The 22,931-nt window shown below is 40.3% G+C and overlaps 2 protein-coding genes across 3 annotated transcripts in view; both read right to left on the bottom strand.

The window, feature by feature from the left end:
- The window catches only part of LOC105286458 (neurocalcin homolog), a 121,042-nt gene that overhangs the window by 12,841 nt on the left and 85,270 nt on the right, over nt 1-22,931 (bottom strand). The window lies entirely within an intron of this gene.
- The window catches only part of LOC105286457 (neuronal calcium sensor 2), a 101,956-nt gene continuing 84,634 nt past the window's right edge, over nt 5,610-22,931 (bottom strand). For both annotated transcript variants that reach the window (XM_011351416.3, XM_011351417.3), the window contains exons 5-6: nt 18,634-18,762; nt 5,610-13,991 (exon numbers count right to left, since the gene is read on the bottom strand). In XM_011351416.3, coding sequence (XP_011349718.1) covers nt 13,815-13,991; nt 18,634-18,762 — 306 coding nt within the window. In that variant the 3' untranslated portion in view covers nt 5,610-13,814. The remainder of the gene's footprint in view (nt 13,992-18,633; nt 18,763-22,931) is intronic.

Here is a 22,931-nt window from a genome sequence, read left to right on the forward strand (position 1 = left end):
AAACGATGTAAGTGCTAGGAATATTTATTGCAGTATTGATATACACCTTGCAACATGCAAATAAACTTTATACTCACTTCCAGTAACATTAGTTATCTTTTTATAATTTCTATGTTTTTATAATTATAACACATTTTTTTACCGTATCGAGTTTTCACGTTGCGTCTTACATTACGACCCATTTTCAGTCTACAATTAATGACAGAAGAAAATTGTACGGAATGCACAAAATTGTTTTTTGGTACAACGTGTGTATTCAACTCCGAAGCTTATAATTGCGTTCATGTATTATCTTCCGATTTTCTGAATAGCAGATTAAAAATGCATGCAACGTCCATCAGCCATCATTTCGTATTATTTATGTATGTCACTTTCTCTCCCTGCATTTGTGGATTGTCTAAGGTAAATGCGTGCATATTCTTTTATCTGCGCGTCAAATGTGACCATAAGCAGCACTTATGGCCTTCGGGCAAAATTAATACCTTGCGAAAGATTTATGCTCGTTGTCTTGTGCTCTGATCGGTAACGACCTTATTCGGAAAATCAATTTTACTTGAAATATGGGACAGCCGTATGCAAAATATCGTGCTTGCAATTATCTCGCAAGGACGTCTGTAATATGTCTGAGAGTCTGGTTTTCAGATAAGCGGACTTGTCGAGCTAACTAGGAAGTAGCGTGCTCGAGAAATTCTAAACGTGTGTTTACAACGTTATCGGTTCCTTGATACGATCATTTCCTCTCCCCCTCCTCTCCAAAAAAGTGGCACAACAAAAAAGTGGGTACCTAAGTAACAAGTAGAGCAACGAACAGAAGTGGAGTAGCGAATTCTTAATTGTTGATTTCGCCAAGATTTCATCAAGACTCGAAATCCTTGATACTCAAGAGCGTGATTTTACGTACGATTGTATGCACGAAATCCTGATGATCGCTCGATTCTAGCTGCTCAAACACCAAAATATTCATCAGCAAGATTAGCAACTCGATTGATTCGTGCAACGTAATTAGATCGATAGCAAAGGGAGTTTGTAAACTGTACAAAAGCGGATAAGAGCGACAATAAATCTTGCACGAGACTTGCACTTTAACATGTAACGGCAAAAAGGGAGAGTCTGACTATATTCGTTCAGGAGATTGCGAGAGGGTGCAATCTCCTGAACAAAAAATCGCGATCGATCCTGCGTTGATAACTGATTGCCCTAAATTGCGTACGATAACAGATTGCCTGTCGAATTACACGCGTTGTCCCTGTCGCAAGTACACGGATGTATCGTGCTTCGACTCAATATTCCAAATTATAGCGAGGAGCGAGAATCGCTCGCTTATCGTAAATGCGAAATCGTCACGACCAGGTTTGGTCTCGCCAAACGTGGCATTCGAATTTCAGCCTTCCATGCGAAGACCTCGTCCTGCTGTAGGGTCGATTGCTCAACTGTGAGTTCATAGGTCAATCCGTTCAGTCCTTTCTGATTTCGAACTCTGAACTCTGCATCAATGTTAAAGCCCGCCACACCGACGTAGTTATCGTATAATCAGAGCTTTCGCAGTATAAATTTCAGATACAGATAGTTTGCTATAAATTTATTTATATATATATATATAGTTGATATATATTCAGTTACTGGTATAGAAATATAAATCCAGATCTACTTTTAGCATCGGAAAATAGATACCATTTAGCAAAAGCACGTGTTACGATCAATCGCGCAAATCCATGAAATGCCCACCAAATACTCATGATAACCCCACACGATTGGTTCTGATTGCTGATAGATCATGTAATTCGGAGGTAAAGTTTGTTTAAACAAGTTACCGCGCTGTACAATTGGAATGCAACTTCCCTGCTGTTTAGATCTTGCGTGTTGGATACGATGCGAAAATAGTACGCCGAACGATCAATGAAATTGCACGTATGCGAAAGGATAGTTGTATTCATTAAAGTGCGAGTAGATGGTGGTGTATCGTGCACATCAATAGTCTTGAGCGATATAATCGACGTCACCAGAATTTCAAGTTCTAAATGAGATTGGAAATACATGAGTACTTCTCTCCACAGCTCCGTGAATTTAATGTCAATTCTGTGCACATCTATTGGGAAGTATTGTGCCTTTTCAAAAATTGGACGACATAAATATAAAGAAAGATAATATCAAAAATATCTACAGAGAACATCTGAGAATTAAAACTCTTTTCCCTTGAATAATACGAAAAATTCTAACAATTTATTTTTCACAAGTTTATCCTTTAAAATGAAGCATGCTATTTTTTATATAATTTTAGCGAGATCGCAAGTATGGTGCATAATTTGAATTACATCAAGACTTTAAATACATTTCCCGATTCTCGCACAAGGACGAGCTCAAAATGGCCTCGGTCTGGTTTTTAATTAGCGACACAGGATAACGACCCTGTCCTATTCCTTGCCGAAGCGTTAGCATTTTGCTTCCTGAAATCGCTTTTTAAACCAACATTTATCAGCGGATCCCTCATCGCGGGATTCTTTCTACTTTAATCACACCGACTACGTAATTCTCAGGTAATCTAAGACTTCTGTGAATATACTCCCTCATGTGTCAAGAAATCTGGTCCTAAGTAGCCTAGGCTAAGTAATGGGAGGGTGTTCTGGGAATGTCACCCGTAATGGTGTAACGTTCATGATGCTCACGAACCAGGGACTGTAATTAACGGCAGTACATTCCTCACGAGTAGCTTCTTCATTAGACATATAGCTCGAAGACCCATCGATCGCGGATCCGCGTCACAGTCTCGTTCCTCGCGATAACCACGCTGAGGTATTGGGTCGTCCGGAAAGTTCGTGCCGATTTTGAAGAAAAATTCAAAGGCAACATTTTTTTATGTCGATAAATATTTATTGACTTATGTATGCACCGTTTTGTTTCACAACCTTTGTCCATCTTTCACGCAACTGGAAGATTCCATTCTCCCAGAACTTCTTAGGTTTCTCGGCGAAAAACTCCTCAAGGTGGTTTTTTATGTCGATCAAAGAGTTGAAGTTCTTGCCGCTAAGAGAATTTTGCAAAGACCTAAATAAGTGAAAGTCTGAAGGTGCAATGTCTGGTGAATACAGTGGGTGAGGTAGCACATCCCAGCCAAACTCCAACAATTTTTGTCGGGTAGTCAAAGAAACATGAGGTCTGGCATTGTCCTGATGGAACACGACGCCCTTCCTATTAGCTAATTCTGGACGTTTTTCCTGAATCGCTGTCTTTAAGTCGTCCAGTTGCGAGCAGTACTTATCTGCATTTATCGTTTGGTTGTGTGGTAGGAGCTCATAATATAGGATTCCTTTCCAATCCCACCAGACACAGAGCATGACTTTTTTTTGGACGAAGGCCGGCTTTCGGAGTGGTTAATGCTGGTTCATTTCGCTTACCCCAGGATCTTTTTCGTTCTACATTGTTGTAAATGATCCATTTTTCGTCACCCGTCACTAATTGCTTCAAAAATGGTACGTTTTCGTTGCGCTTGTACAGCGAGTCGCAGATGGAAATGCGATCCATTAAATTTTTTCGGCCAAATTATGCGGAACCCATACACCATAGCGACTTACGTAACCAAGCTTCACTACATGATCGTGGACAGTGGTTTTCGATATTTTCAGTATCTCTGCTAATTCACGTGTCGTGTAGCGCGGGTTATTCTCGATCAGTGTCTTGAGTTGGTCATGATCAGTAGTAGAGGGTCTGCCCGAGCGTTCTTGGTCTTTAAGGTTAAAATCACCAGCTCTAAACTTAGCGAACCACTTACGTACGGTTCTTTCAGCTAAAGCGCCTTCTCCGTAAACAGAACATATCGAATTTGTTGCTTGTGAGGCATTTTTGCCTTTCCGGTAATAGAAAAGCATCAAGTGTCTAAAATGTTCTTTGTTTTCTTCCATCTTCAAAAGAGTACAAAACTGACACGAATCAATTTATCTGAAACAACTTTTTTCCTAAAGATGCGTTGAAATGTCACCTTTAAGCATATGTATATAAATCGTGTGTTTTCAATAACATTGATATATTCAGACATGTTCCAACGCCATCTATTAAAAATTGGCACGAACTTTCCGGACGACCCAATATCTCAATTCTGACGTATCATCACGAAAACGAAAGGATCGAAGCTCGTCGACGAGCGAGATGAGCGAGCCACAAATTTTTGCTACCGATTTGATCTGTCTGCCAGATCTTTCGCTTGAAGCGAGGTGAAAATATGTGAAACATAAAGAACAACAATATAGTGATTCCCTTGAGTCACAGATACATATCGAGCGCCTTATGCCGTCTCCCGAATCGATTCAATTCGACGCTGTTTTGTACAAATTACAGACTGTCAAGTTAGCTGAAGCACTTTACTTTCATCATTGCTGGTCTGTGTATTCGCATTAGCCGAGTACGCACGTATTAACAAGATCGCTACCTCCGCTGCGTGGAACGTGTTCATAGATAATTAAATCATGTACGTGTATGCAAAACGTGTGATTGATTAACACGCATCGATCAAACGGATGCAATTATCCGTTAAAATGATTGATGATTATGTACGCGCATAATCATTATGCGGAGATCAAGTGAAGGCATACTAATAGATATTGATGAAATAGAAAATATCTGGTGAGGCCGAAAGAATATCTCATAAGTATAACATATTTGCCATCATAACAATTGGTGTCATAAGATGTCCTGAAGATAAAGAATGATATGAATAGCTGTAAAGACAATTTAGATATTTTCAGCAGAAATGACTACAGACCACAAGAATTCATGTTGAAACCAGAGAAAGCCAGTGAAGAAAATCGCGATGTAAGTTACATATAATGTCATAAAGAAATCGGCATCTAATTGAGAGCGATCATTGATCACGTTCGTCAGCATTGACGTTCTTAGGTGTGGAACGAGTCCACTATATTTAGCGATAAAAGCTACCCCAGTTAGACTAGACATGTAAATATATATATATATATATATATATATATATATATATGTACAAAATACTTTCCGCGTTAACGAGATAGCGACGATAATGTTGCTTGAACCATTTGACTCAGCCCTTTGCGGGGGCTAATTTTGCGCGAGCATGTGAAACCCGAGGCAAGAAGCGTGACGCTGGAACACAGATATCTCCTTCGTGGATAAGCTCCGAACGTCACGAGATGCGCCTCTCTCAGGATTAGCGGTAATCCGACGCTACGTCGGATGAATATTCAGTGCAATATGCAATAAGAGCGACATTACAATAATACAATAATTGTGCTACGTTACAATATCCGAGATCCTAGATTGATTTTCCGATCGATAGTCGATCACGAGTGTTCACGAGAAGAGATCAGCTTCTATCGATACGCTTCGTGGATGGATGGATGAATCAAATTACGTGGAAGTAAATGTAATCGAAAAGTGTCTTCTACACTCACTACAATGTGCACATGCACATTGTTGTAATCACAATCTTTTGTTAGCATCGAGCGAAGCTAGATACCGCTAGATAGGAATCGAAGACATGACTGCGAGATTAATCGACACTTTTTAAAATGCAGAAAGATAATCTGCAACTAACACGCATCATGACTTGATGATGTAATAAAAGCATTTGAATACACGAGTATTTCTTTTTGGTTTTTCAAGTTTGAGAAAGTGTTCTGTTGCAGAAAAATGGAAAAGATGAAATCTCAGAATTACATCTTCAAGTACTGCGAATCATGCAGTGAAATTAATATTTATTTATTTGAAAATTAATGTGAGATGTGGTAATACCCAGGATATTGAGATAAATGTCTGAAAAGCGAGAACGTGAAAAGATTAAAAATCACTGAATTACGGCGTTCGCAGGTTGTTACGGTCCGGATAAATGATGATACTGCAACGTGCTTCATCTTATCAGGATAGAGGGTTAAGAGCGAGATATCTTTCCATCGAGTAGGAACGGAACTACGGAAATTACAGCGTAGAGCCGACTCATCGATATTACAAGCGAGCGAATCGGGATACGCAGCTACCATATGAAGGAGGGACTCGTACCGTTTACGGCCAAGATTGATCCTCCGACAGATCAGATCGGCATCGACGTATCGATCTCGCAGTGCCGTGTTTCCCAGGAGATTAAATTTATCGGCCAATGCGAAATCGCACTTAACTCTCGCGGGACCGGAATGCTATCTATCCTGTTTCAATCAGAAATCTCTAATCGTATCATTCGGCAATGAGATTGCATCTTTTCTCTCTTCTCTCATATCATCTTTTCCTATAAAACTAAAATATGCTAAACGTTTCTTTTTCAATGGCAAATATAAAATTGAAATTACAGTTACGATAAGTGCAGTATAAAAGAGAAACGAATGACGTAATATCTATCAGAGGAGATCAAATAATAAGCTAATAAAATTACTGAGTGAGCGGCAGCACAGTATTCACCCAAGCAATCATAAAGGGAGCAGAGTGGAGAATGATTCCCCGATGAATAATTTTCACGACCTCCATCACCAGAAAACGTCTGCCAAATGTCAAACGGCATGAAGTACTTCTGCGAACCATGAATTGGCGAAGGGGGTGTATGAGAAGGAGGATTTACGATCGTCCTTGGGACATGAACCTGAGAAGTACTCCGACATGCGATAGTTAATCGCGCGACTGTGAAACAGCGCAGCATGTCAAAAAAGTTTATTACTTAGATTATTCGCTCAGATGCGATTCACGGGGCACCGACGAAAGGAATATAGAGGGTGCGTGCGATAAGAAGCATCAGAATTTCGAATTGCGCTGAAGATAGCCAACGCACAGAAAGAAGGTTGAATAAGAGTGACAGCGCAGAGTCAACACTTCGGATCCGCTGCTCGAGATCGTTATATTTTTAATTGGCGATCAATGGCGTGGTTGATTTGCCACTGAAGTGATATTTCTGTAATATGGTACGTTGCGCGCGGAAATCGTAATTCAGGAAACCTGGACGCGCATTTGCGCGCACGATCGCGTGCGTGCATTTATGTGCGTTACGTTTCCTCCCTGTTGCATATGACGGTTTCGTAAGAAGGATCACACGTCGAAGGGGGCGACAACCGAGACGCAAACGACGGCTCCTCTAATAATGTAATGCACTTTAGGTCCGTTCTTAAGCTTTATAAAATTCTCCCGTCTACACGTACGTCGACTCTTTCGTAAAAGGGAACTCTTATTATGTCGATTGTCAATGCTGCACTTTCTATTCGAGAGGAGAATTGCGATGTCCCGTTCCCCGCATTATCCCCGCAGTCTACCCGGAAGTCTTGCGTGGATTTACGAGCCGAGTCTTCATTTCCAACGATTAGCGGATTAGGACGCGAGCGTGTACTTTTACGTAAATCAAGGACAGTGTGCGAACGCGTTTATCTCAGGTCCTGCACATTGGTGATGGTTTTGCTCAATAATACAGCGCGAATTAACGCTCGAATTAACGACGCGCGAATAATTATAATTGTAATTGTTGGCATTTCCCCAAAGCTTCTGCCATTTCTGTCATTTATAGATTTCTTCATTGATACGACAATTTCTTCCGCCTCAAAATCTGCCATCGCCAGTGTGCAGGACCGTTTTCACGAACTGGTACAGATTCGCTAAACACATAGAATATATACTATATTATTATATTATTTATAACACGTTTCATATATAATTACGTACGTCTATATATAGTTCGAAATATCGTGTTAACGGATAGAGCTCTTCTTCATCTTCGTTTAAAATTGACTTAATCGTGGTAGTTGCGATTGAAGCACGTAGAGAGTAAAATTGCGCGAAGCGAGAGGACTTCCGCCTCTCACTCACGCATCATGGAAGGAGCCGATGATATGTACCTAGCCTAATATAAATATATGCGAGCGCGCGTTTCTTTTTTTTTTATTTATCTCGATGGGGCGCGGAAGCGTTCTCCAATCCGCTCCGCGAATCGATCGACCTCGATTTTCCTTTCAACCGGCAAATCGCCGCCGCAGTAGGCCAACACTCCCGATTTAATTTCGCGCGCTAGCACTGTGTAAAAATAACGAGCTACGAGCATTGTTCGTTAAGTTTGATTAAAATCGCTTCCTTTGTCCCTTCGCTCGCAGACGAAATCACATGCGACGCGCGACTTTTGCAACACTTTGTCCCTTATATCAAGCTATACGATATTAATTTGTGTCTATATAATTTATCTAGAGAGGGATTGCACGAAATTGATCGAAATATCGTCATTTGTTCGATACTTTGATGAGAAATCCGCGAGCGAAACGCAGAAGCGGAGAGACGGGTGAACGCAACCGCGCGGATCAAAAAGCGTATCGTCCTAATAAAAACACACAATTGGTCGAATATACTATCACTAATAGACACTAGCCTATCGTATTCTCAAGATGAGTGTACACGATTCGAATGATAAGTGTGTCTCTTCTTACAGATTACTTCTTACAGATACAGAGATGCGAAACGTTATCCGTCCTGGACATTGTCTACCTACTGAAGAAAAGTCGGTAAAGAATGTTCACATGCTTTCGCGAGAAAGATCTTTCTCTGACTACAAGATTCCTGTTTTGAAGCGACGTGCCAGTAACACATTGTGGTCCGCTTATCGTTATTCTTTGACTGATACAAAAGGGAGGCAAGAGAGATTCTCCTCTCTCCACTTTATTTTATTAATTTATAGATTAATACAATTACTATGTAAAAGGTCAGTTAATTTTCGTATCCATTAGGTTTGGTCAGCAATTAATTCTGATGCAATTAACTTTAGTGCAACTGGTGCAACTAGGTGAGATTAATATTGCTAATCAAGATTGGTGCCATTCATTAAACGCTTGTGCCACCGATTAATTTTAGCACGGACAATTAATTTTGAGAGATACCACCACTTGATACCCTGCCATCATTCATTAGGATTTTTAATCACGTTATTAACTGGCTTCCGCCGATGCTTTTAAACGTGATGATAGTTTTGCGACATTAATTCATTGTTTTACCCTACATTTTTGTCTTATAAATTTGTTTTTTTTTTTTAAATTAAGTACTAAGTAACATCCATTATAATTTAATTATTCTATGTAAATTGTGAAAGTCTTAGTAACGTTTTTTCGTGAAAATACTATAGAGTACACTCACAGTTTCCAAATGTAATGCACTCATCAAAGCGCTCTAGAGTTTATTTCGATCAATGGATTTTTTTTTTTAATCTGAATCAATATTATAAGTATTTTATATCTTGCGTATCGTGACGCAAGATTTTTAACGACTACATTCACCCATTTTATCGATCAAGCCTCTGATTATTTTTCATTCGTTATAGTAATTACGGGCGAATGGAACTGAAAGATGAATCGGAATTTTAATTAAAAGCTCCCTTATCCGCTCACTTCTGTCCACATCGACTGCTTTTAATAATATTTTTAATCAGAAGCAGTTATTCGTATTGCGTTTTATATCTTTATTTGCGCTGCGATTTCTTTTTATTATTATATTCAGCGAATATCTTCCTCTCTAATATAATCTTTTTGGTGTCCACGATTAAAAATTAATTTCATCATTTAAATATGATTTTCACAATCATTATTTATCAGTCTGATTTGTCTAAGATATAACAATATACAAATATATAGAGTGTCTTAGCACTTAGCACAGAGGATTCACCTCGGATGCTATGATATCGCACATCAATAAGTATTCCATAAACACGTCCGAATCAGCTCCACGTACACGTGACAAATTGCTAGATTGGTTTAATTCTAATATCGATTCTAATACAGTTTAGTCACGCAGTAATTGAACTATAATATGCGAAATATCGACGTATCGAAGGAATTACTGGAAAAATAATTTTATAATTAGGCTACTTCATCGCGTAATGTTACAGCTATTCCAACAGCTTATAATTCGCATATTTCTCCTACGATTGACTTCTAAATTGCACTGCTTGTTTTCGCATTATGTGCTCTTTGTATAATTGTACTATTTATCTATACACATTGAATAGTAAGAATCTTCCCTCATAAACTTCAAGAACTAGATTTCATCCGAGTCACCAACCAGTCTCATTCACCCGTTTGTAGCGCAGAATCGATCCAGCGACTCGAAGATTTCTTTAGGAGACGCTTGAATGAATGTAGCAGGTCTTTTTGTCCATCAGGAATCCGCGCGGATCACAATGTATTCCAAGCGCGACTAAACCGCTTTGCACGTGAGAAGTTCCTACGCCACGTACAAAGCTACGTGATAAAAAGAGTACTCGAGGTCGCTTCACTTGCGAGCCATGAGGAATGACAGCGGAAATGATCGTGCCTAAATCTGCACAACGTGCATCGCGCAATTCTGTGCATCAAGTGAAACAATGATAAGTACTGCAATAGGTATAATACATTTGCAGAGATCCTTAGACATCGTTGAAGAAAAATAGGAATCGTTCTTATAAGATGGATTTCCGACGTAGCAGCGCTCGTTTCTAAAAATACTCTCAATTCTTTAAGTGGCAGACATCTCGCGGAAATAATCTCGCTCGAGATACATTTAGAGCGTACAAAGACGTTCGCATTACGTCCGAAATACTCTGTGGTGGGTGACGGACTTACCTTATCGGCTTGGCGCAACCCTCGACGGCAAGCTAACCGATTTGTCCACCTTCGCGCGAACCGGAAGTCTCCCAGCACACATATTCGCGAAGAACGTCACGCGGTGACGTCGTGCGTCCGATATACGTGCGATCATAAATCTTAAACTATTATACGTGCACGCGAAGCACGTTGACCTCGGTGCACACTGTGTTTCTCGCGAACACGTGTACATGATGTATACCATCGAATACGAGAAAGAGAAAAGAAAACGAGAACCCAACGCCTTCGCGATGGAGGGCGTCGGAATTTTTGTGTGTGCATGCGCGTGTGCGTCGACGAGCACGCGAATCCAATAAATTAAATCGTTATGCAGTAATCGAGGCCGACTTTTTTGGTATCGATTAGAAAGACGGTATCAGTGCGAAATGTTTTCTCTCCGTATCATAAACGCAACACGATGCGAAGAACATGTAATCATACAACGTCTCACGTAAAAAAAAGAAAAAATATAATCAATATATTATTCGCGCATATGGCAGTATATTACATTGTATTTATGCGTGCTGCATATATAATATACCAATTATCGTTGCTTGAAAATTTTGACCACCTTCATCAAATTTTAGTTTTAATTAACCACAGCTCTGTCTGACCTCGTCAGTATCGCTTCACTAAGTTTTTGCTCAATTTTCAAAAAATGGAGAAAAGAAAATCAAGTAAGATGAATGCAATGTTAATCGGCGTCGACATAACCGATGATTACACCTCGTTGTTATTTTCAGAAGCACGCGACGATAAATGGCATCAGCGAAGATTCCGCTGTACGAGCTTCTCGCGACAGTCACGAGATACATGTTCAGAATCGGGTTGCATGTGTGCACACGGTCTCGGGAAGAACAAGCGGAGGCGCGGCAATATAGGAAGTTCCTGAAGAAATTTGTAGGTTTCACGCGAGTATTGGCTGCCCGGAAATTCGCTTTTATCGCTTTTACAACTTTTACCATCGTTTTTCCTTTAGCCGCTGCCGTTCGCTTAATCCACACACAACACCGCACGTGCAACCTAAGTCCAGTGGATTTCTGTTGAACACGATAAACGTACATTCGACCGTACGTTATTACAGAACTGCTGTGTCTGCATTCGTTGCACGTAACGGCATTATACGAGGAGATACAGATAGATTGTCTTCAGCGAACTTGAGCGAACGATGACGCGCGTGCTGGTCGACAGTGCGATCGATGTAAGGGCTCTCGCGAAGCACCGATATAAAATTAACGTGTCTCCCTTAAGCGATATTCCCCCTATCTAAGCGACATTACCTTATAATTCGCAATTCGTTGTGTTACCATCTCGCGCGAGCGCGTAATTCCGCGGATGACGATGGCTCGTCCCTCGTAACATCGATCTTCACGATCTACGATCGACACGCTCGCAGGAAAAGAAGAGACGCATTGACACGTTTTATTTTTCCGCGCTGGTAAATTTGCGCTCTTTGTGACGTGTTTCGCACGAGTCTCTTGCTCGTCACTTTTACGAGGCTTTCTTCGGTGATTCTCGTCACTTTTCAACCTTTAATTTCACACTTAAGGTTCCGGTTTCCGTCTCGCTCCCATCGCGAGACAATGAAACCGCTTGGACTTCAAAAGCCGATTTTGCACCGAGGAGCATTAATTTAAATTCTCATTCATTCTCTCTGATGCACTATGTATTGTTCACTTTATTTAGAGTTCTAGTTCTAGATAACTGAGTGTAAAATTGTATCAGTGAACCTTTGACGTGACTTCTGCGGTGCATTCTGATAAGTGAGACTTAGCAAGTAGCAAAATGGAACAAGCGGAGATTGATGGTGATCATCGAAGGAATAACTTACGCGAGATTGAAATCACAGTTAGCTTTGAGCTGTTTACGTAGATTTATACAAGATTAGAAAAAGACAGCACCGTGCGATCAAACGATATCAGTTCTCGAAAAGAGATTTGCGGGATTGAAAAATTATATTACTGGGAGATTATATATACAGATTAGATCTATAATGAAAGTTGATTTTAAAATGATTTCGATATCTATTTCTGTGTAATATGCACAGGAATCTTGATGATACTATAGATCAAGTGCTTGTAAATGCTCGCAGACGTCTTACATAACGCAGTATCAGTGCGCAGTGTATGAAACATGTAATCTGTGATGCACGTGAATCATTACACTAATTCTGCGGCAACGAAACGGAAACAATGGGAACTCGCGAAAACAATAAGGGGTCTGGTAAGACTCGCCGCGAATCCCCAGGTATTATTGATAAATCCGGAGTAAAATTAGAATCGCGATGTCGAGATCTCCAAAATCATGGATTGCGATAAGAAACTTATACGAAACTACGTGCAAAGTCCTTCAGGACTTCCCGAGCGCATCAGAGGATTGAGTGAATTTCTACTCTCCGTCAGTTATCAGACGAAGCTACAATCCGGAAGGGGAGACTGCGAATCGTTTGTGCAGGATCAGTCGGGCCGAATTGTCGGTGCAAGCACGGGCTTTGAGAGTTGTCGCGGACCTCGATGACCGGCGTTGTCACTTCCGCCGAGAGAACTCGGAGATTCCACCGTTAATTCCATCACACTACGAGTCCGAGGAGAGTCCTGAATCCGAGCGACGAACTAGCGAGTGCGAACCGCTGTGTGATTGTCAACGTGACGAACTGGCGAAATGGTCGCGAGGATTTCCACGCTAATTAGGTCCCCCGTCGTCGTCGTCGTCGTCGTCGTTCCCTGTTTCGTGTCCGTGAGGTTTCTCTCTCCAGGATTACCAGCCAAGATTATCGATCACCGACATCATCGCTGGTCCCGCAATCGCTCGGCGAACAAGAGTTCTGGGGGTGCAGTGCGTCACTGTGATCTCTCGGAAATTCCTTTCTCCAGCAAACTCGCGCAACAATTGAAAACGACTCGCCGACCGAGTCACTGTACTTCATTCGTTCAATCATTCTCGATGATCCTTCATCAGTATCCACCATCATCACAGCTCGTGCTCCCTTCTTCGTGGGGCACGAGTGGCGGCGAGGCTTCTTACCGAATCGCCGCGATAATTGTCACAGTTAATAGGAAATATTGTATTGGTACGTGTTGCGTGTAATGATGTTACGAGTATGTATGCGAGTGTCGATCTTGGTGACGGCCTGTTGCTGCCGACGTTGAGTTCTGAGAGAATCGTGAGAGCGTGGTGTCATTACGATTGCGCGTCGACGGCTCGTCCGGAAGTGAGGCGGCGTCGGGATTAAGGGGCGAGCATCTTTGATAGCTCCTCGTCCTGGAGACAGCCTTTCAGGAACTCGTCCTGCGTCAGCTGCCCATCGTTGTTCTCGTCCATCTTCGCGAAGATATTCTTCGCTCTCTCCTCCGCGCTGTCCGCCGGCCTGTTGCTCGAACACGCGCCGAGCATGTCGTATATCGCCTGGGAACAGAAGGATAACACTTTGTTTCCCTGCGTGATATTCAGATTCACGCAGGATCGTGCACGGTGCACGTATCTCTTTCTCTCTCTTTTTGCCACGTTCTCTGGAAATGATGTCTAAATTTCTGGATCATTTCGTATCGTTATGAAAGACAGTTTCATCGATATCGATACCTTGGAATGAGAACGATCGACGTCGTTGTGTGTGCACAATTTAAAAGTCAAATTTTCTCTCTTCAGCTTTCAATTCGCGAAAGCACAGCGCTACGATCATTCTCATTTCAAGACGTTGAAGCATCTTCAATCAGCATTTCTAGGAATTCATAAAATATCAAGTTAATATAATAAACTTGTTTTTTATGATGTGTTTTTAGATTGAGAAAGTATTATTATATTTCAATTTTTGTTCGACACACAAATGAAATTGATGCAACAAAATAAGCACGATTATTTATGACTTATGCAGATAATGAGTTATATATATAAAAGCCTTTAATTAAATGTCGACTTTCCTTATATCGAGACGCATAACGTATCATATATTTCGCTCGACGAAGCAAAACATAACAGTCGAGCTGATATTATATACTTTAAAGCAAAGATTAAGTGAGATATATTGATAAAATGTCAGTATAGACTTTGTTTGATGATTTTCTTGCCAAACACGTTATATGTATTGAGAGAAACTGGGGATAAAGATTGATCAGGATGCACAGTCGCGTATTAGAAATACGATAAAGTCATAAATCACGAAAGCCACAAGGCATCCTTCTGTGTCATGCTTTTTCAAACGGGAGTCTATCCTAAATCCATCAGAAAAGATTGGAGGAGGTTGCGCGGTTGCGATATCGGGGTATAAAAAGGTAAAAAAAAGCATCTGATTAATGAGAGTTCGATAAATCGTCGATAAGCATAGCTGCTTTCGTTTTGTATCCTGCCAAACGAGATACGGGATATGCAAGATGTGTCTCGAATGAAGCTATTAGTTATTTGTACAATTTTTTACGTATCACAAATATATTTTATATAATACAAGTGTCTTACGGTTCATTTCGAAAAGCTTCTAAACCATAAAACAATAAAAAAATCAGATTTAAAAATTATCTAAAATGTTAATGTAATTTCATAGAAAAAAGTCAGTTGATTTGAACAGATGGTAATCTGTTTAATTTTAAATTAAAACGAGCTGTACAGCTACTGACAGAGTGGAAAAGTAAAATTTTTGCTCAGTTACCATCAGTCCTATGTATTTTGTGCTACTACGAAATATGTAACGCATTTGTAACTGACAAGAAAAGAAGCGGCAAAATAAAAATTAAATAAAACATGTACCGTCATTTGACTTATTTTCCTCGTGGCATTCACGGTTGTATATGACTAAGTGATAAGTCATGTCGCTCGAAAATGTAATTTATGATATAACCGTACTTTAAGTCACCGAAACGCATCAGTAATTCCTTATTTATAATCTCGTTTTGTACCTTTTTTCTACTGGTGTAAAGTTGTAAATCGCTCGGAGTGAGATGAATGCACGAAATTTATTATCTTCTTACCTAACACAACTACATGAGAAAAGCAGATTAATTTCATCGCAAATGCGATGAAAGCTGACAGACTTGCGGCAGGGAAACGATTATTTAGATACAATTAATTCTTTCATGTATATACACAATTCCCTGCAATGCAATATACGTGCATTTATCTAGAAAATTAAATTAACATTGAAGCTACATAAGAAAAAATAACTAAAAAAATAATACACAATAATGCATAAAACTCTTTTATCTGTTGCAACGTAATGATATAATTAACAATGTTAAATTTAATTAACTTATAAATGCGCTATATATCTTGTATTATATTATGTTTGTACTATGAATCATTCTTTTACTTGCACATACAGTAATTACACATAAAATATTACTTTATAAATAACTATATATTTTACTTTACTTTCTTCGAGTCTTTAAACCACATAAATCAGTAGGAACGAATCAATATTGTATTCAGAACTTCGATAACAGAATGTAGGGTCAATCGAATTACAAAAATACGTATCTCACGACATAGATTCTCACGAGTTAAGTGTTAAACACAGAGGCGTGGAGTTTCACCAAACATTCCATCGTTAATTTTCCGTGCGCGAAAAGCCCCGGTTGCCGGAATTCCGGTGGAAGCGGCAATGTTACGGAAGTTCCGAACTTCTAATAGCGTAGAGATGAGTATCCGAACGTGAATGCAACTAAGCGACTCGATCAGTTTTTTAACGATAGCTAACGTTATTTCAAGGCACAGGGGCAAAGAGCGTTCCCATTGTCCCGCCGTAAAACTTTTGGTCGATATAATTAAAACGCTTTAGCTCGTTTAATCCTTCAAGATGGCCCTCGCTATTTAAAATTTGCGGTCTTTTAAAAAGATCATTCTTTAGGCAAATAAAGTCTTTGCAAATAAAGGCTGCTGCTAAACGAAAAATTCTTACAAAAACAATATATAATTTTGAAGATACCGTAACATATTTTAATCTTTTAACACAATTTTAAAAAGATAAAATTATTGTTAAAATTTTGATATTATAATATATTATAATATTAATTATAATATAATATTATGTAATGTAATGTTAATAATTCAAGTCCATTAAAAGAATATTTAATTAAAATGATCATGTTAAATTTATTGATTAAACATCATTTCAATTCCCACAGCACGTCAACGTAACATAATACATAAAATATGAATTGTAAAAAGGTTCTATCATGAAAAATTAATATTTTATTTCTATGCATTAACGAAGCATTTTGCATTAACAAGATTTTACCTTAGACATTATTTTTATTACTTATGTAATACTTGTGAAGTATTTTGGGCTCACGTTTTTTGTTGTCTACAAGGTTGTTAATTATAGTCATATGTCGTACAATAAAACGAATTTTAATGCGTAAACATTACGCTCGTCTTGTGAGAATGGACTTGGAAAAGCAATCGCGCGAGTAGCGGAAAGCTACGCTGAAATGCATGACGTAGTCGTCGATGTAATAATACTTTTATGAAGCACGACAATAATACTTTTACGTCGCTGAGAGTTTTATTACGATTTTCCACATTCTGAGCCGTTGTGGCACATGAGAGCGTTTCTCTATTTATCCAGATTCACACTCGCGATAATTAGCTTCGCCGCGATTCTATCTCCACGCCTCAATTTTCAGCATTTACGCCGCACAATAATTCCAAATCTCTGCTAAAGCACTTGCCTGCAATAAATTTGACATATTATTAAATTATCTCTTTAAATAATCCTTGTTAAACAATAAACAAGTAAATTAAATTTTCATTAAGAAATTTTCCATTTTTTTATCATAATTAGAATCCTGCGGCAGAAAATTAACATACTTTTTGCTTATTAACATTTGCTAATTGCGTAAAAGAGAGATTTATATTTAAAGACAGTATTTTACATACTATTTTGTTTTAATTTTGCGACCATTCTTCGCACATGTTTCAGGCTTATATATATAATACATTACTGCAAGATAAGCAGGATTGTGCATATTAAAACCGTAAAAATCCGTTTAATATCAAAGTCGCTGTTTAAGTATCACAGCCCGATTGCTTGGTCCACACAAGCGTAGTATGCGAGCCACTATGTACTATATAATTCTACATAAACCCATGTGCAAGATCTCGTTGCGAAATTCCACCCATCTCTGTCGCGGTCCGCAGTTGCCAAGTCACCGAGCGGCGCAAAAACCTTTAATCATTTATTTAAAAATGAGACGTGACAGCTGCATTTAGCGAAGCTCCGTTTCTGGAATTTCGAGAAATGCAGGAATGGAAGAGCCGTGCAACTGCGTCGACATGTGCTCTCACGAAGGGCTTCATGAAATATTAGTGCGTCAGCGTTTGCCGTATACGCCACTCAATATGAGCAAGAACTGCAGAGATCCACCGAGTGCAGCAGGGAAAAACAGCTCTTGATTTATGGCCGCCCGCTTTGCAATCGCGCGAATTAATGAACCACCATGCAAATCAGCGTCGATCTATTCGAGTGAATTGAAAGCGATTACCTAAGTGATCCCATTGTTGAGCGGATTCGTGTATCGCGGAGCGAGCAATAAGAGAAAATTAATTCCATTAGAGACAATACGATCGCACAAATTTAATTCCAGGACTTTGCCGGATTGTTAATTCTCTCTTTCTTTTGAATTCTCAAGTAATTCTATTTTTCATGTCTTTAATACACATGTATCATGCACAATTTTTATCAAGAAATTTCTTCCAGAAATGGTACGCGTTATTAAAATCATATTTAGGAATCTGTCATAAATATTAAGTGCAAAATTCTTCAATTAGATAAACCCATCTATAGAGAAACATAATAAGACTATCGTTGCATCATGCGATGGCAGATAATAAATTTACAGCACGATAACAAGATAGTCGCGCATGTATCGCGTACGTTTGTGTATGTTTGGTATGAATATATTATACCCGATATATATTATATCCCTCATTGATTAGTCGTGCCGGTAGTACTGACGTCAAGTGATAAAAAATTCCGTATTCCGTCGCGGAAGAGTTTGCGGTCGAGTGCAGGTAAGTGGAGATAAATCGAAGCGCATGCATTATTCATGAGATACAGTACCTGGACGATCTTCGTCATTTCTTGCATATCGATAACGCCGTTACCGTCAACGTCGTACATACGGAACGCCCATTTTAGTTTTTCTTCCGGCGTGCCGCTGGACGTAACATCGATCGCCAACAGGAATTCCTGCAACAAAGGCCAATGGTATCCAACATCAGTAACGGCGTCGTAACCGAGCAATATCGAAACTTTTATATCCCGCCGCAAAGGAATCTCCCTTTTGTGCGAAATAAAAAGCTGTCTCGCAAGATGTATCTACGACACACTACATCTGAAAGCACGTTCGAACGCGATAATTCTAGCAAGTTCTAAACTCTTTTGAAGCTTTAGAATGGATTCGTAGCTAAAAGTAGTGGCATAAGCAAAATAATCGGTTCAACATATAGGAATCCGTTCACGAATTTACAGCAGTAAAAGCTAATAGAAATGCGGGCTGTACTTTCTCGCCGATAACGTCAATAGGGCTTTCAATATCTCGGAAATACGTCATCGATCGGCGCACGATCACGTCGCCAATGCGGATATGCCCATCTCCTTTTACGAGCCGCCAGATTTCAGTGTTACCGCGCGAAACGGCAAACGCACGAGCGTAAAAGCACGCTCGTGATCTGGCGGCAAAGTGGCGATCGTGATCGCTGGTCAGCCGAATTTGTCCAGGTCAAATTCGTCGAGGATATCCTCGCCCCGGGCCGCAACCTTTCCAGCACCAGCGTGTCGTTAGAGAGGAGAACGTTCCGGCAGAACTGGGTCACCTGCCGCCCGAGGTAGACAAACGAGGCCGAGAGCTTTATAGGACGGGATATAGGGGACGGACGGAGGGTGAACCGGCTCTTTGCTTCTCCTGACCTCTCAAGTGTCGCCACTTCTCGTATTGACTTGAGAAGAAGTGAGCGAAGAGGACGGAAAAAAAAGGGAGAAAGGGATACAGCGTTCCCTCTGACCAGCCTTAGGCTTGCACTTAGTTTAGATGCAGCTTACCGGCAAAGCTCGCGAAAACCGCGACATTATGTCGCAGGAGCGACCACCGGCGCCAAGTACAGAGAAAACATCCTTGTGATGCCATTAGCTGGTCTTACGGACACCACGCTCGTGAGAATAAATGCGAAGCGACGGCTTGCCGAGGGAGCAGAGCTCGGTGGTTCCCCGAGGGATGAGGATTTCCCGGGCGGCACTTGCGATCGGTGGTCCCCGATTGAACATTCAAAACAGTCACTTTGGATGCATGGAACTATTAAACGATCAGATGCCATGATGAAATCGCGTATTTCATTGGAGTATATTGAAGGATTAGATTTTCTATCATGATGTCGTATTGTTTAACATTTGTGTCTTTAAGATTTTGCGGTTATAGGATTGTTGACTTTAACGCTTCACTGACTTGCTAATTCTCAAGTAACCACTGACATGCACAAATTAAAAATGCAAAGAGGGGGTTCCAGCGGGAAATAGAACATCCGCCTTGCGGAGAAGTACTTCAAACTACGAAGGTCGAGGAACGCGCTTCCTTCGAACAGACATTTGAAATGGACTTTCAAAATGGAACGTGGTACCTGATGGACACTAATGGAAATGCAACCACTGAAGAATCGAGCGTTCTTTAAGAAAAGGGTCAAGTCTGTTCGTGACTCAAGGTCGGACGTAAAAGAAAGTAAAGGAAAGCTCTCTCCGTAAAACGTGCACTTTCTTCTTGCACATGTTACGTGACGTGACTGTTACTTTATCACGACGTAACACTAGATGCTCTTCCCTTGGCCACATTACGCTCTTCCAAAGAAATTTAATACATTTTCCAACGTCATCGCATATTTCTCAAGTCTGAACTAAAACATCTCAGACTGTAATTTTAATATCTTTTAAATATTTATATTCGTAAATATCAAAATATGCGATATTAAGAAGCACAAAGTTATATTTCTAAATATAACTTTGTGTTTCCTAATATTGCATATTTTGATATAATATAAAGTTATATTTTGAACACGTAATGTGTCGCATTGGAATCAATTTTAGTCAAATAACTTTTAGTGAAAAAGATGTCGGATATGATTCGAACTGCTCACACAGAAGTCAAGGAACCTCAAGCTGGAGAATATTTGTCATGTCACAAGTAGTACATGAATACAGTGGTTGAAGGAATACGAAACACTGTTTATGCAGAACGAGGTGCTTCCGAGATTCTCGAGATTTTAGATACACTTTGGAGAGAGGATGACAAATGCGGGGGTCGAACTGATTCGCAAGTAAAAAAGGCCGCAAGAACGAGATAGCTGATCTGTTCGCCATTTATCACATTGTTCCGCCAGAATCGCTCGGAAGATAGCATTAGTAAATTGTGTGTCGGAAGTTCTCGCTAAATTCTTAATATCGTTTAATATGCGAGTCCTTCCTGATTCACTTTATTGTCTCTCCTACGTGATGCGCAAGTTTAATCAAGTAAGTTACGTTATTAAAAATTGTACGTATAAATCTTGATAAGGATTATCAGGCACAGTGTCGGCCACCCAATTTTAATCCAACACAAAAGAAAGGGGAGCAAACGAATACATTAACACGTGGCTGATGCAGGAACTTCAAGTTGCCTTAATTTCCGACGAAATAATGAAGCCTGCCTCTCGGAGTTTGCACAAGCCCCGAGCACACATAGTTTACATATTTGAATAAGAAATCGCGCACTCGTTACCCAGATTTTTTGCTATCTCTTGCTCTTTTAGGTTATCGCTAATCCGGATTAACCATCTTAAAATTACAGATCCTAAAATAACGAACGCCGTGAAAGAGAGTAGGCCGTAAATCCGCATTACCCTAACCTGCATTTTCGAAAACGGAACCGACTGATCTTAAAGACTCTTAAAAACGAGAACAAACAACAAATAAACAAATAATTTAACAAATAAACTTTTCGTATTTCTTTTCTCGACTGTAATTTATAAAAATTACCTGGACGGCGTCGATATTCTCCGATATCTTTTCATCGAAGAATTCCTTTCGCAAGCTCCGTTGGACCAAGATGCTCGCGCGCATGCGCAGTGCAATAGACGCGGTCGCACCGGATGCGCGCGCAGCCGCGGGAGCGAAGCGCGTCAAACGGAATGTCCGATCTAACGGAATCTCGCGGTTTTCGTTATTGTGGTAGGACTCTCGAGCTTTGTTGTGTGCTTCCCTCGTAAACGGCTTTATTGTGATGCACTTGTGTGTACTCATTGCGGCTTCGGCAGCCGCATTCGCTGTTAGCGTCGAGGCACGACACGATCTGCCGGTAATAACCTTCACCGCAAGCTTCATCGCTTATTGCTACTGCCACTGTTATCGACTCGGCGACATTCTGCGCGTCACATCGTGGAAACTCCTCCATTCCTGGCCGACGACTTTGTTCGGATTTTCTCCGAGAAAAATCTGTAAGATCTGGAAAGATAGTCGAGACTGACAGGTCGTATAGAGGATCAGAATGAAAACAAGTTGATCACAACGGTAGGAGTATTGGCCGTACAGCCTAAGACCTAGGCGTGTGAACCAGGGATCCCGGAGAGTTCGAGTTCAAATCTAAGGTAGTCTCCTAGTTATTTTTCGCCTCTTACAAATCGAAAGATTCGTGAGGTAAATGATATTATATGAGAGAGAGAAGAGAGTAGTAATTGCTTATTTAACTTTATTAGATCGTAAAGGTCCTAATAAGCTAGGACTGGTCGGAGTTTTACAGCCTTTTAGAGACGCGATAAAATTATTTCGCTCGGTCTCTGTGTCTTCCAGCTCGTTACCGGTGAAGCTCACATACTTGCGTAGCGGATTGCAAGTGTCTCTTTACCGGTGTCGACAATATTGACGCCGGCACAATACGATTGAGCGACAGCCGAGCTGTGCCAGGTTTATTCATAAACCACGACCGAGTGCTGGGATAATGGGCGTTTAGAGCTTGCAGGTGCGTTAGACAATAAAGAGGCGGAACTTCAGCTTGCGAGAGCTACAATGGCGCTTTCACATCAGCGAGCTGATGAAACTTGGTCGTTCGGAATTTCTTAACTGCCGCGCACGACCGCGAGGCACAACCGCAACGCAGATTGCAACTGCGTCGTATAGTAAACGTCAGGATCGATAACTGGTCCAGCAACATTCGTAGATTTCGATTTCAATGTAGATTAACGAGGATATTGTGAGTTAACGAAAAGAGGAGCAAGCATCCTTTGTGTTTACCTGAATCTGAATGTGAATTTGATATTGTACCAAATTGTACGAGTTTCTGTTTTCTTCAAAAATCCCTTTTCGATCGCTTGATTTCTATTTTACTTAAGATTATAATT

This window comes from Ooceraea biroi, chromosome 5 (assembly GCF_003672135.1).
Source record: "Ooceraea biroi isolate clonal line C1 chromosome 5, Obir_v5.4, whole genome shotgun sequence".
Classification (NCBI taxonomy): domain Eukaryota; kingdom Metazoa; phylum Arthropoda; class Insecta; order Hymenoptera; family Formicidae; genus Ooceraea; species Ooceraea biroi.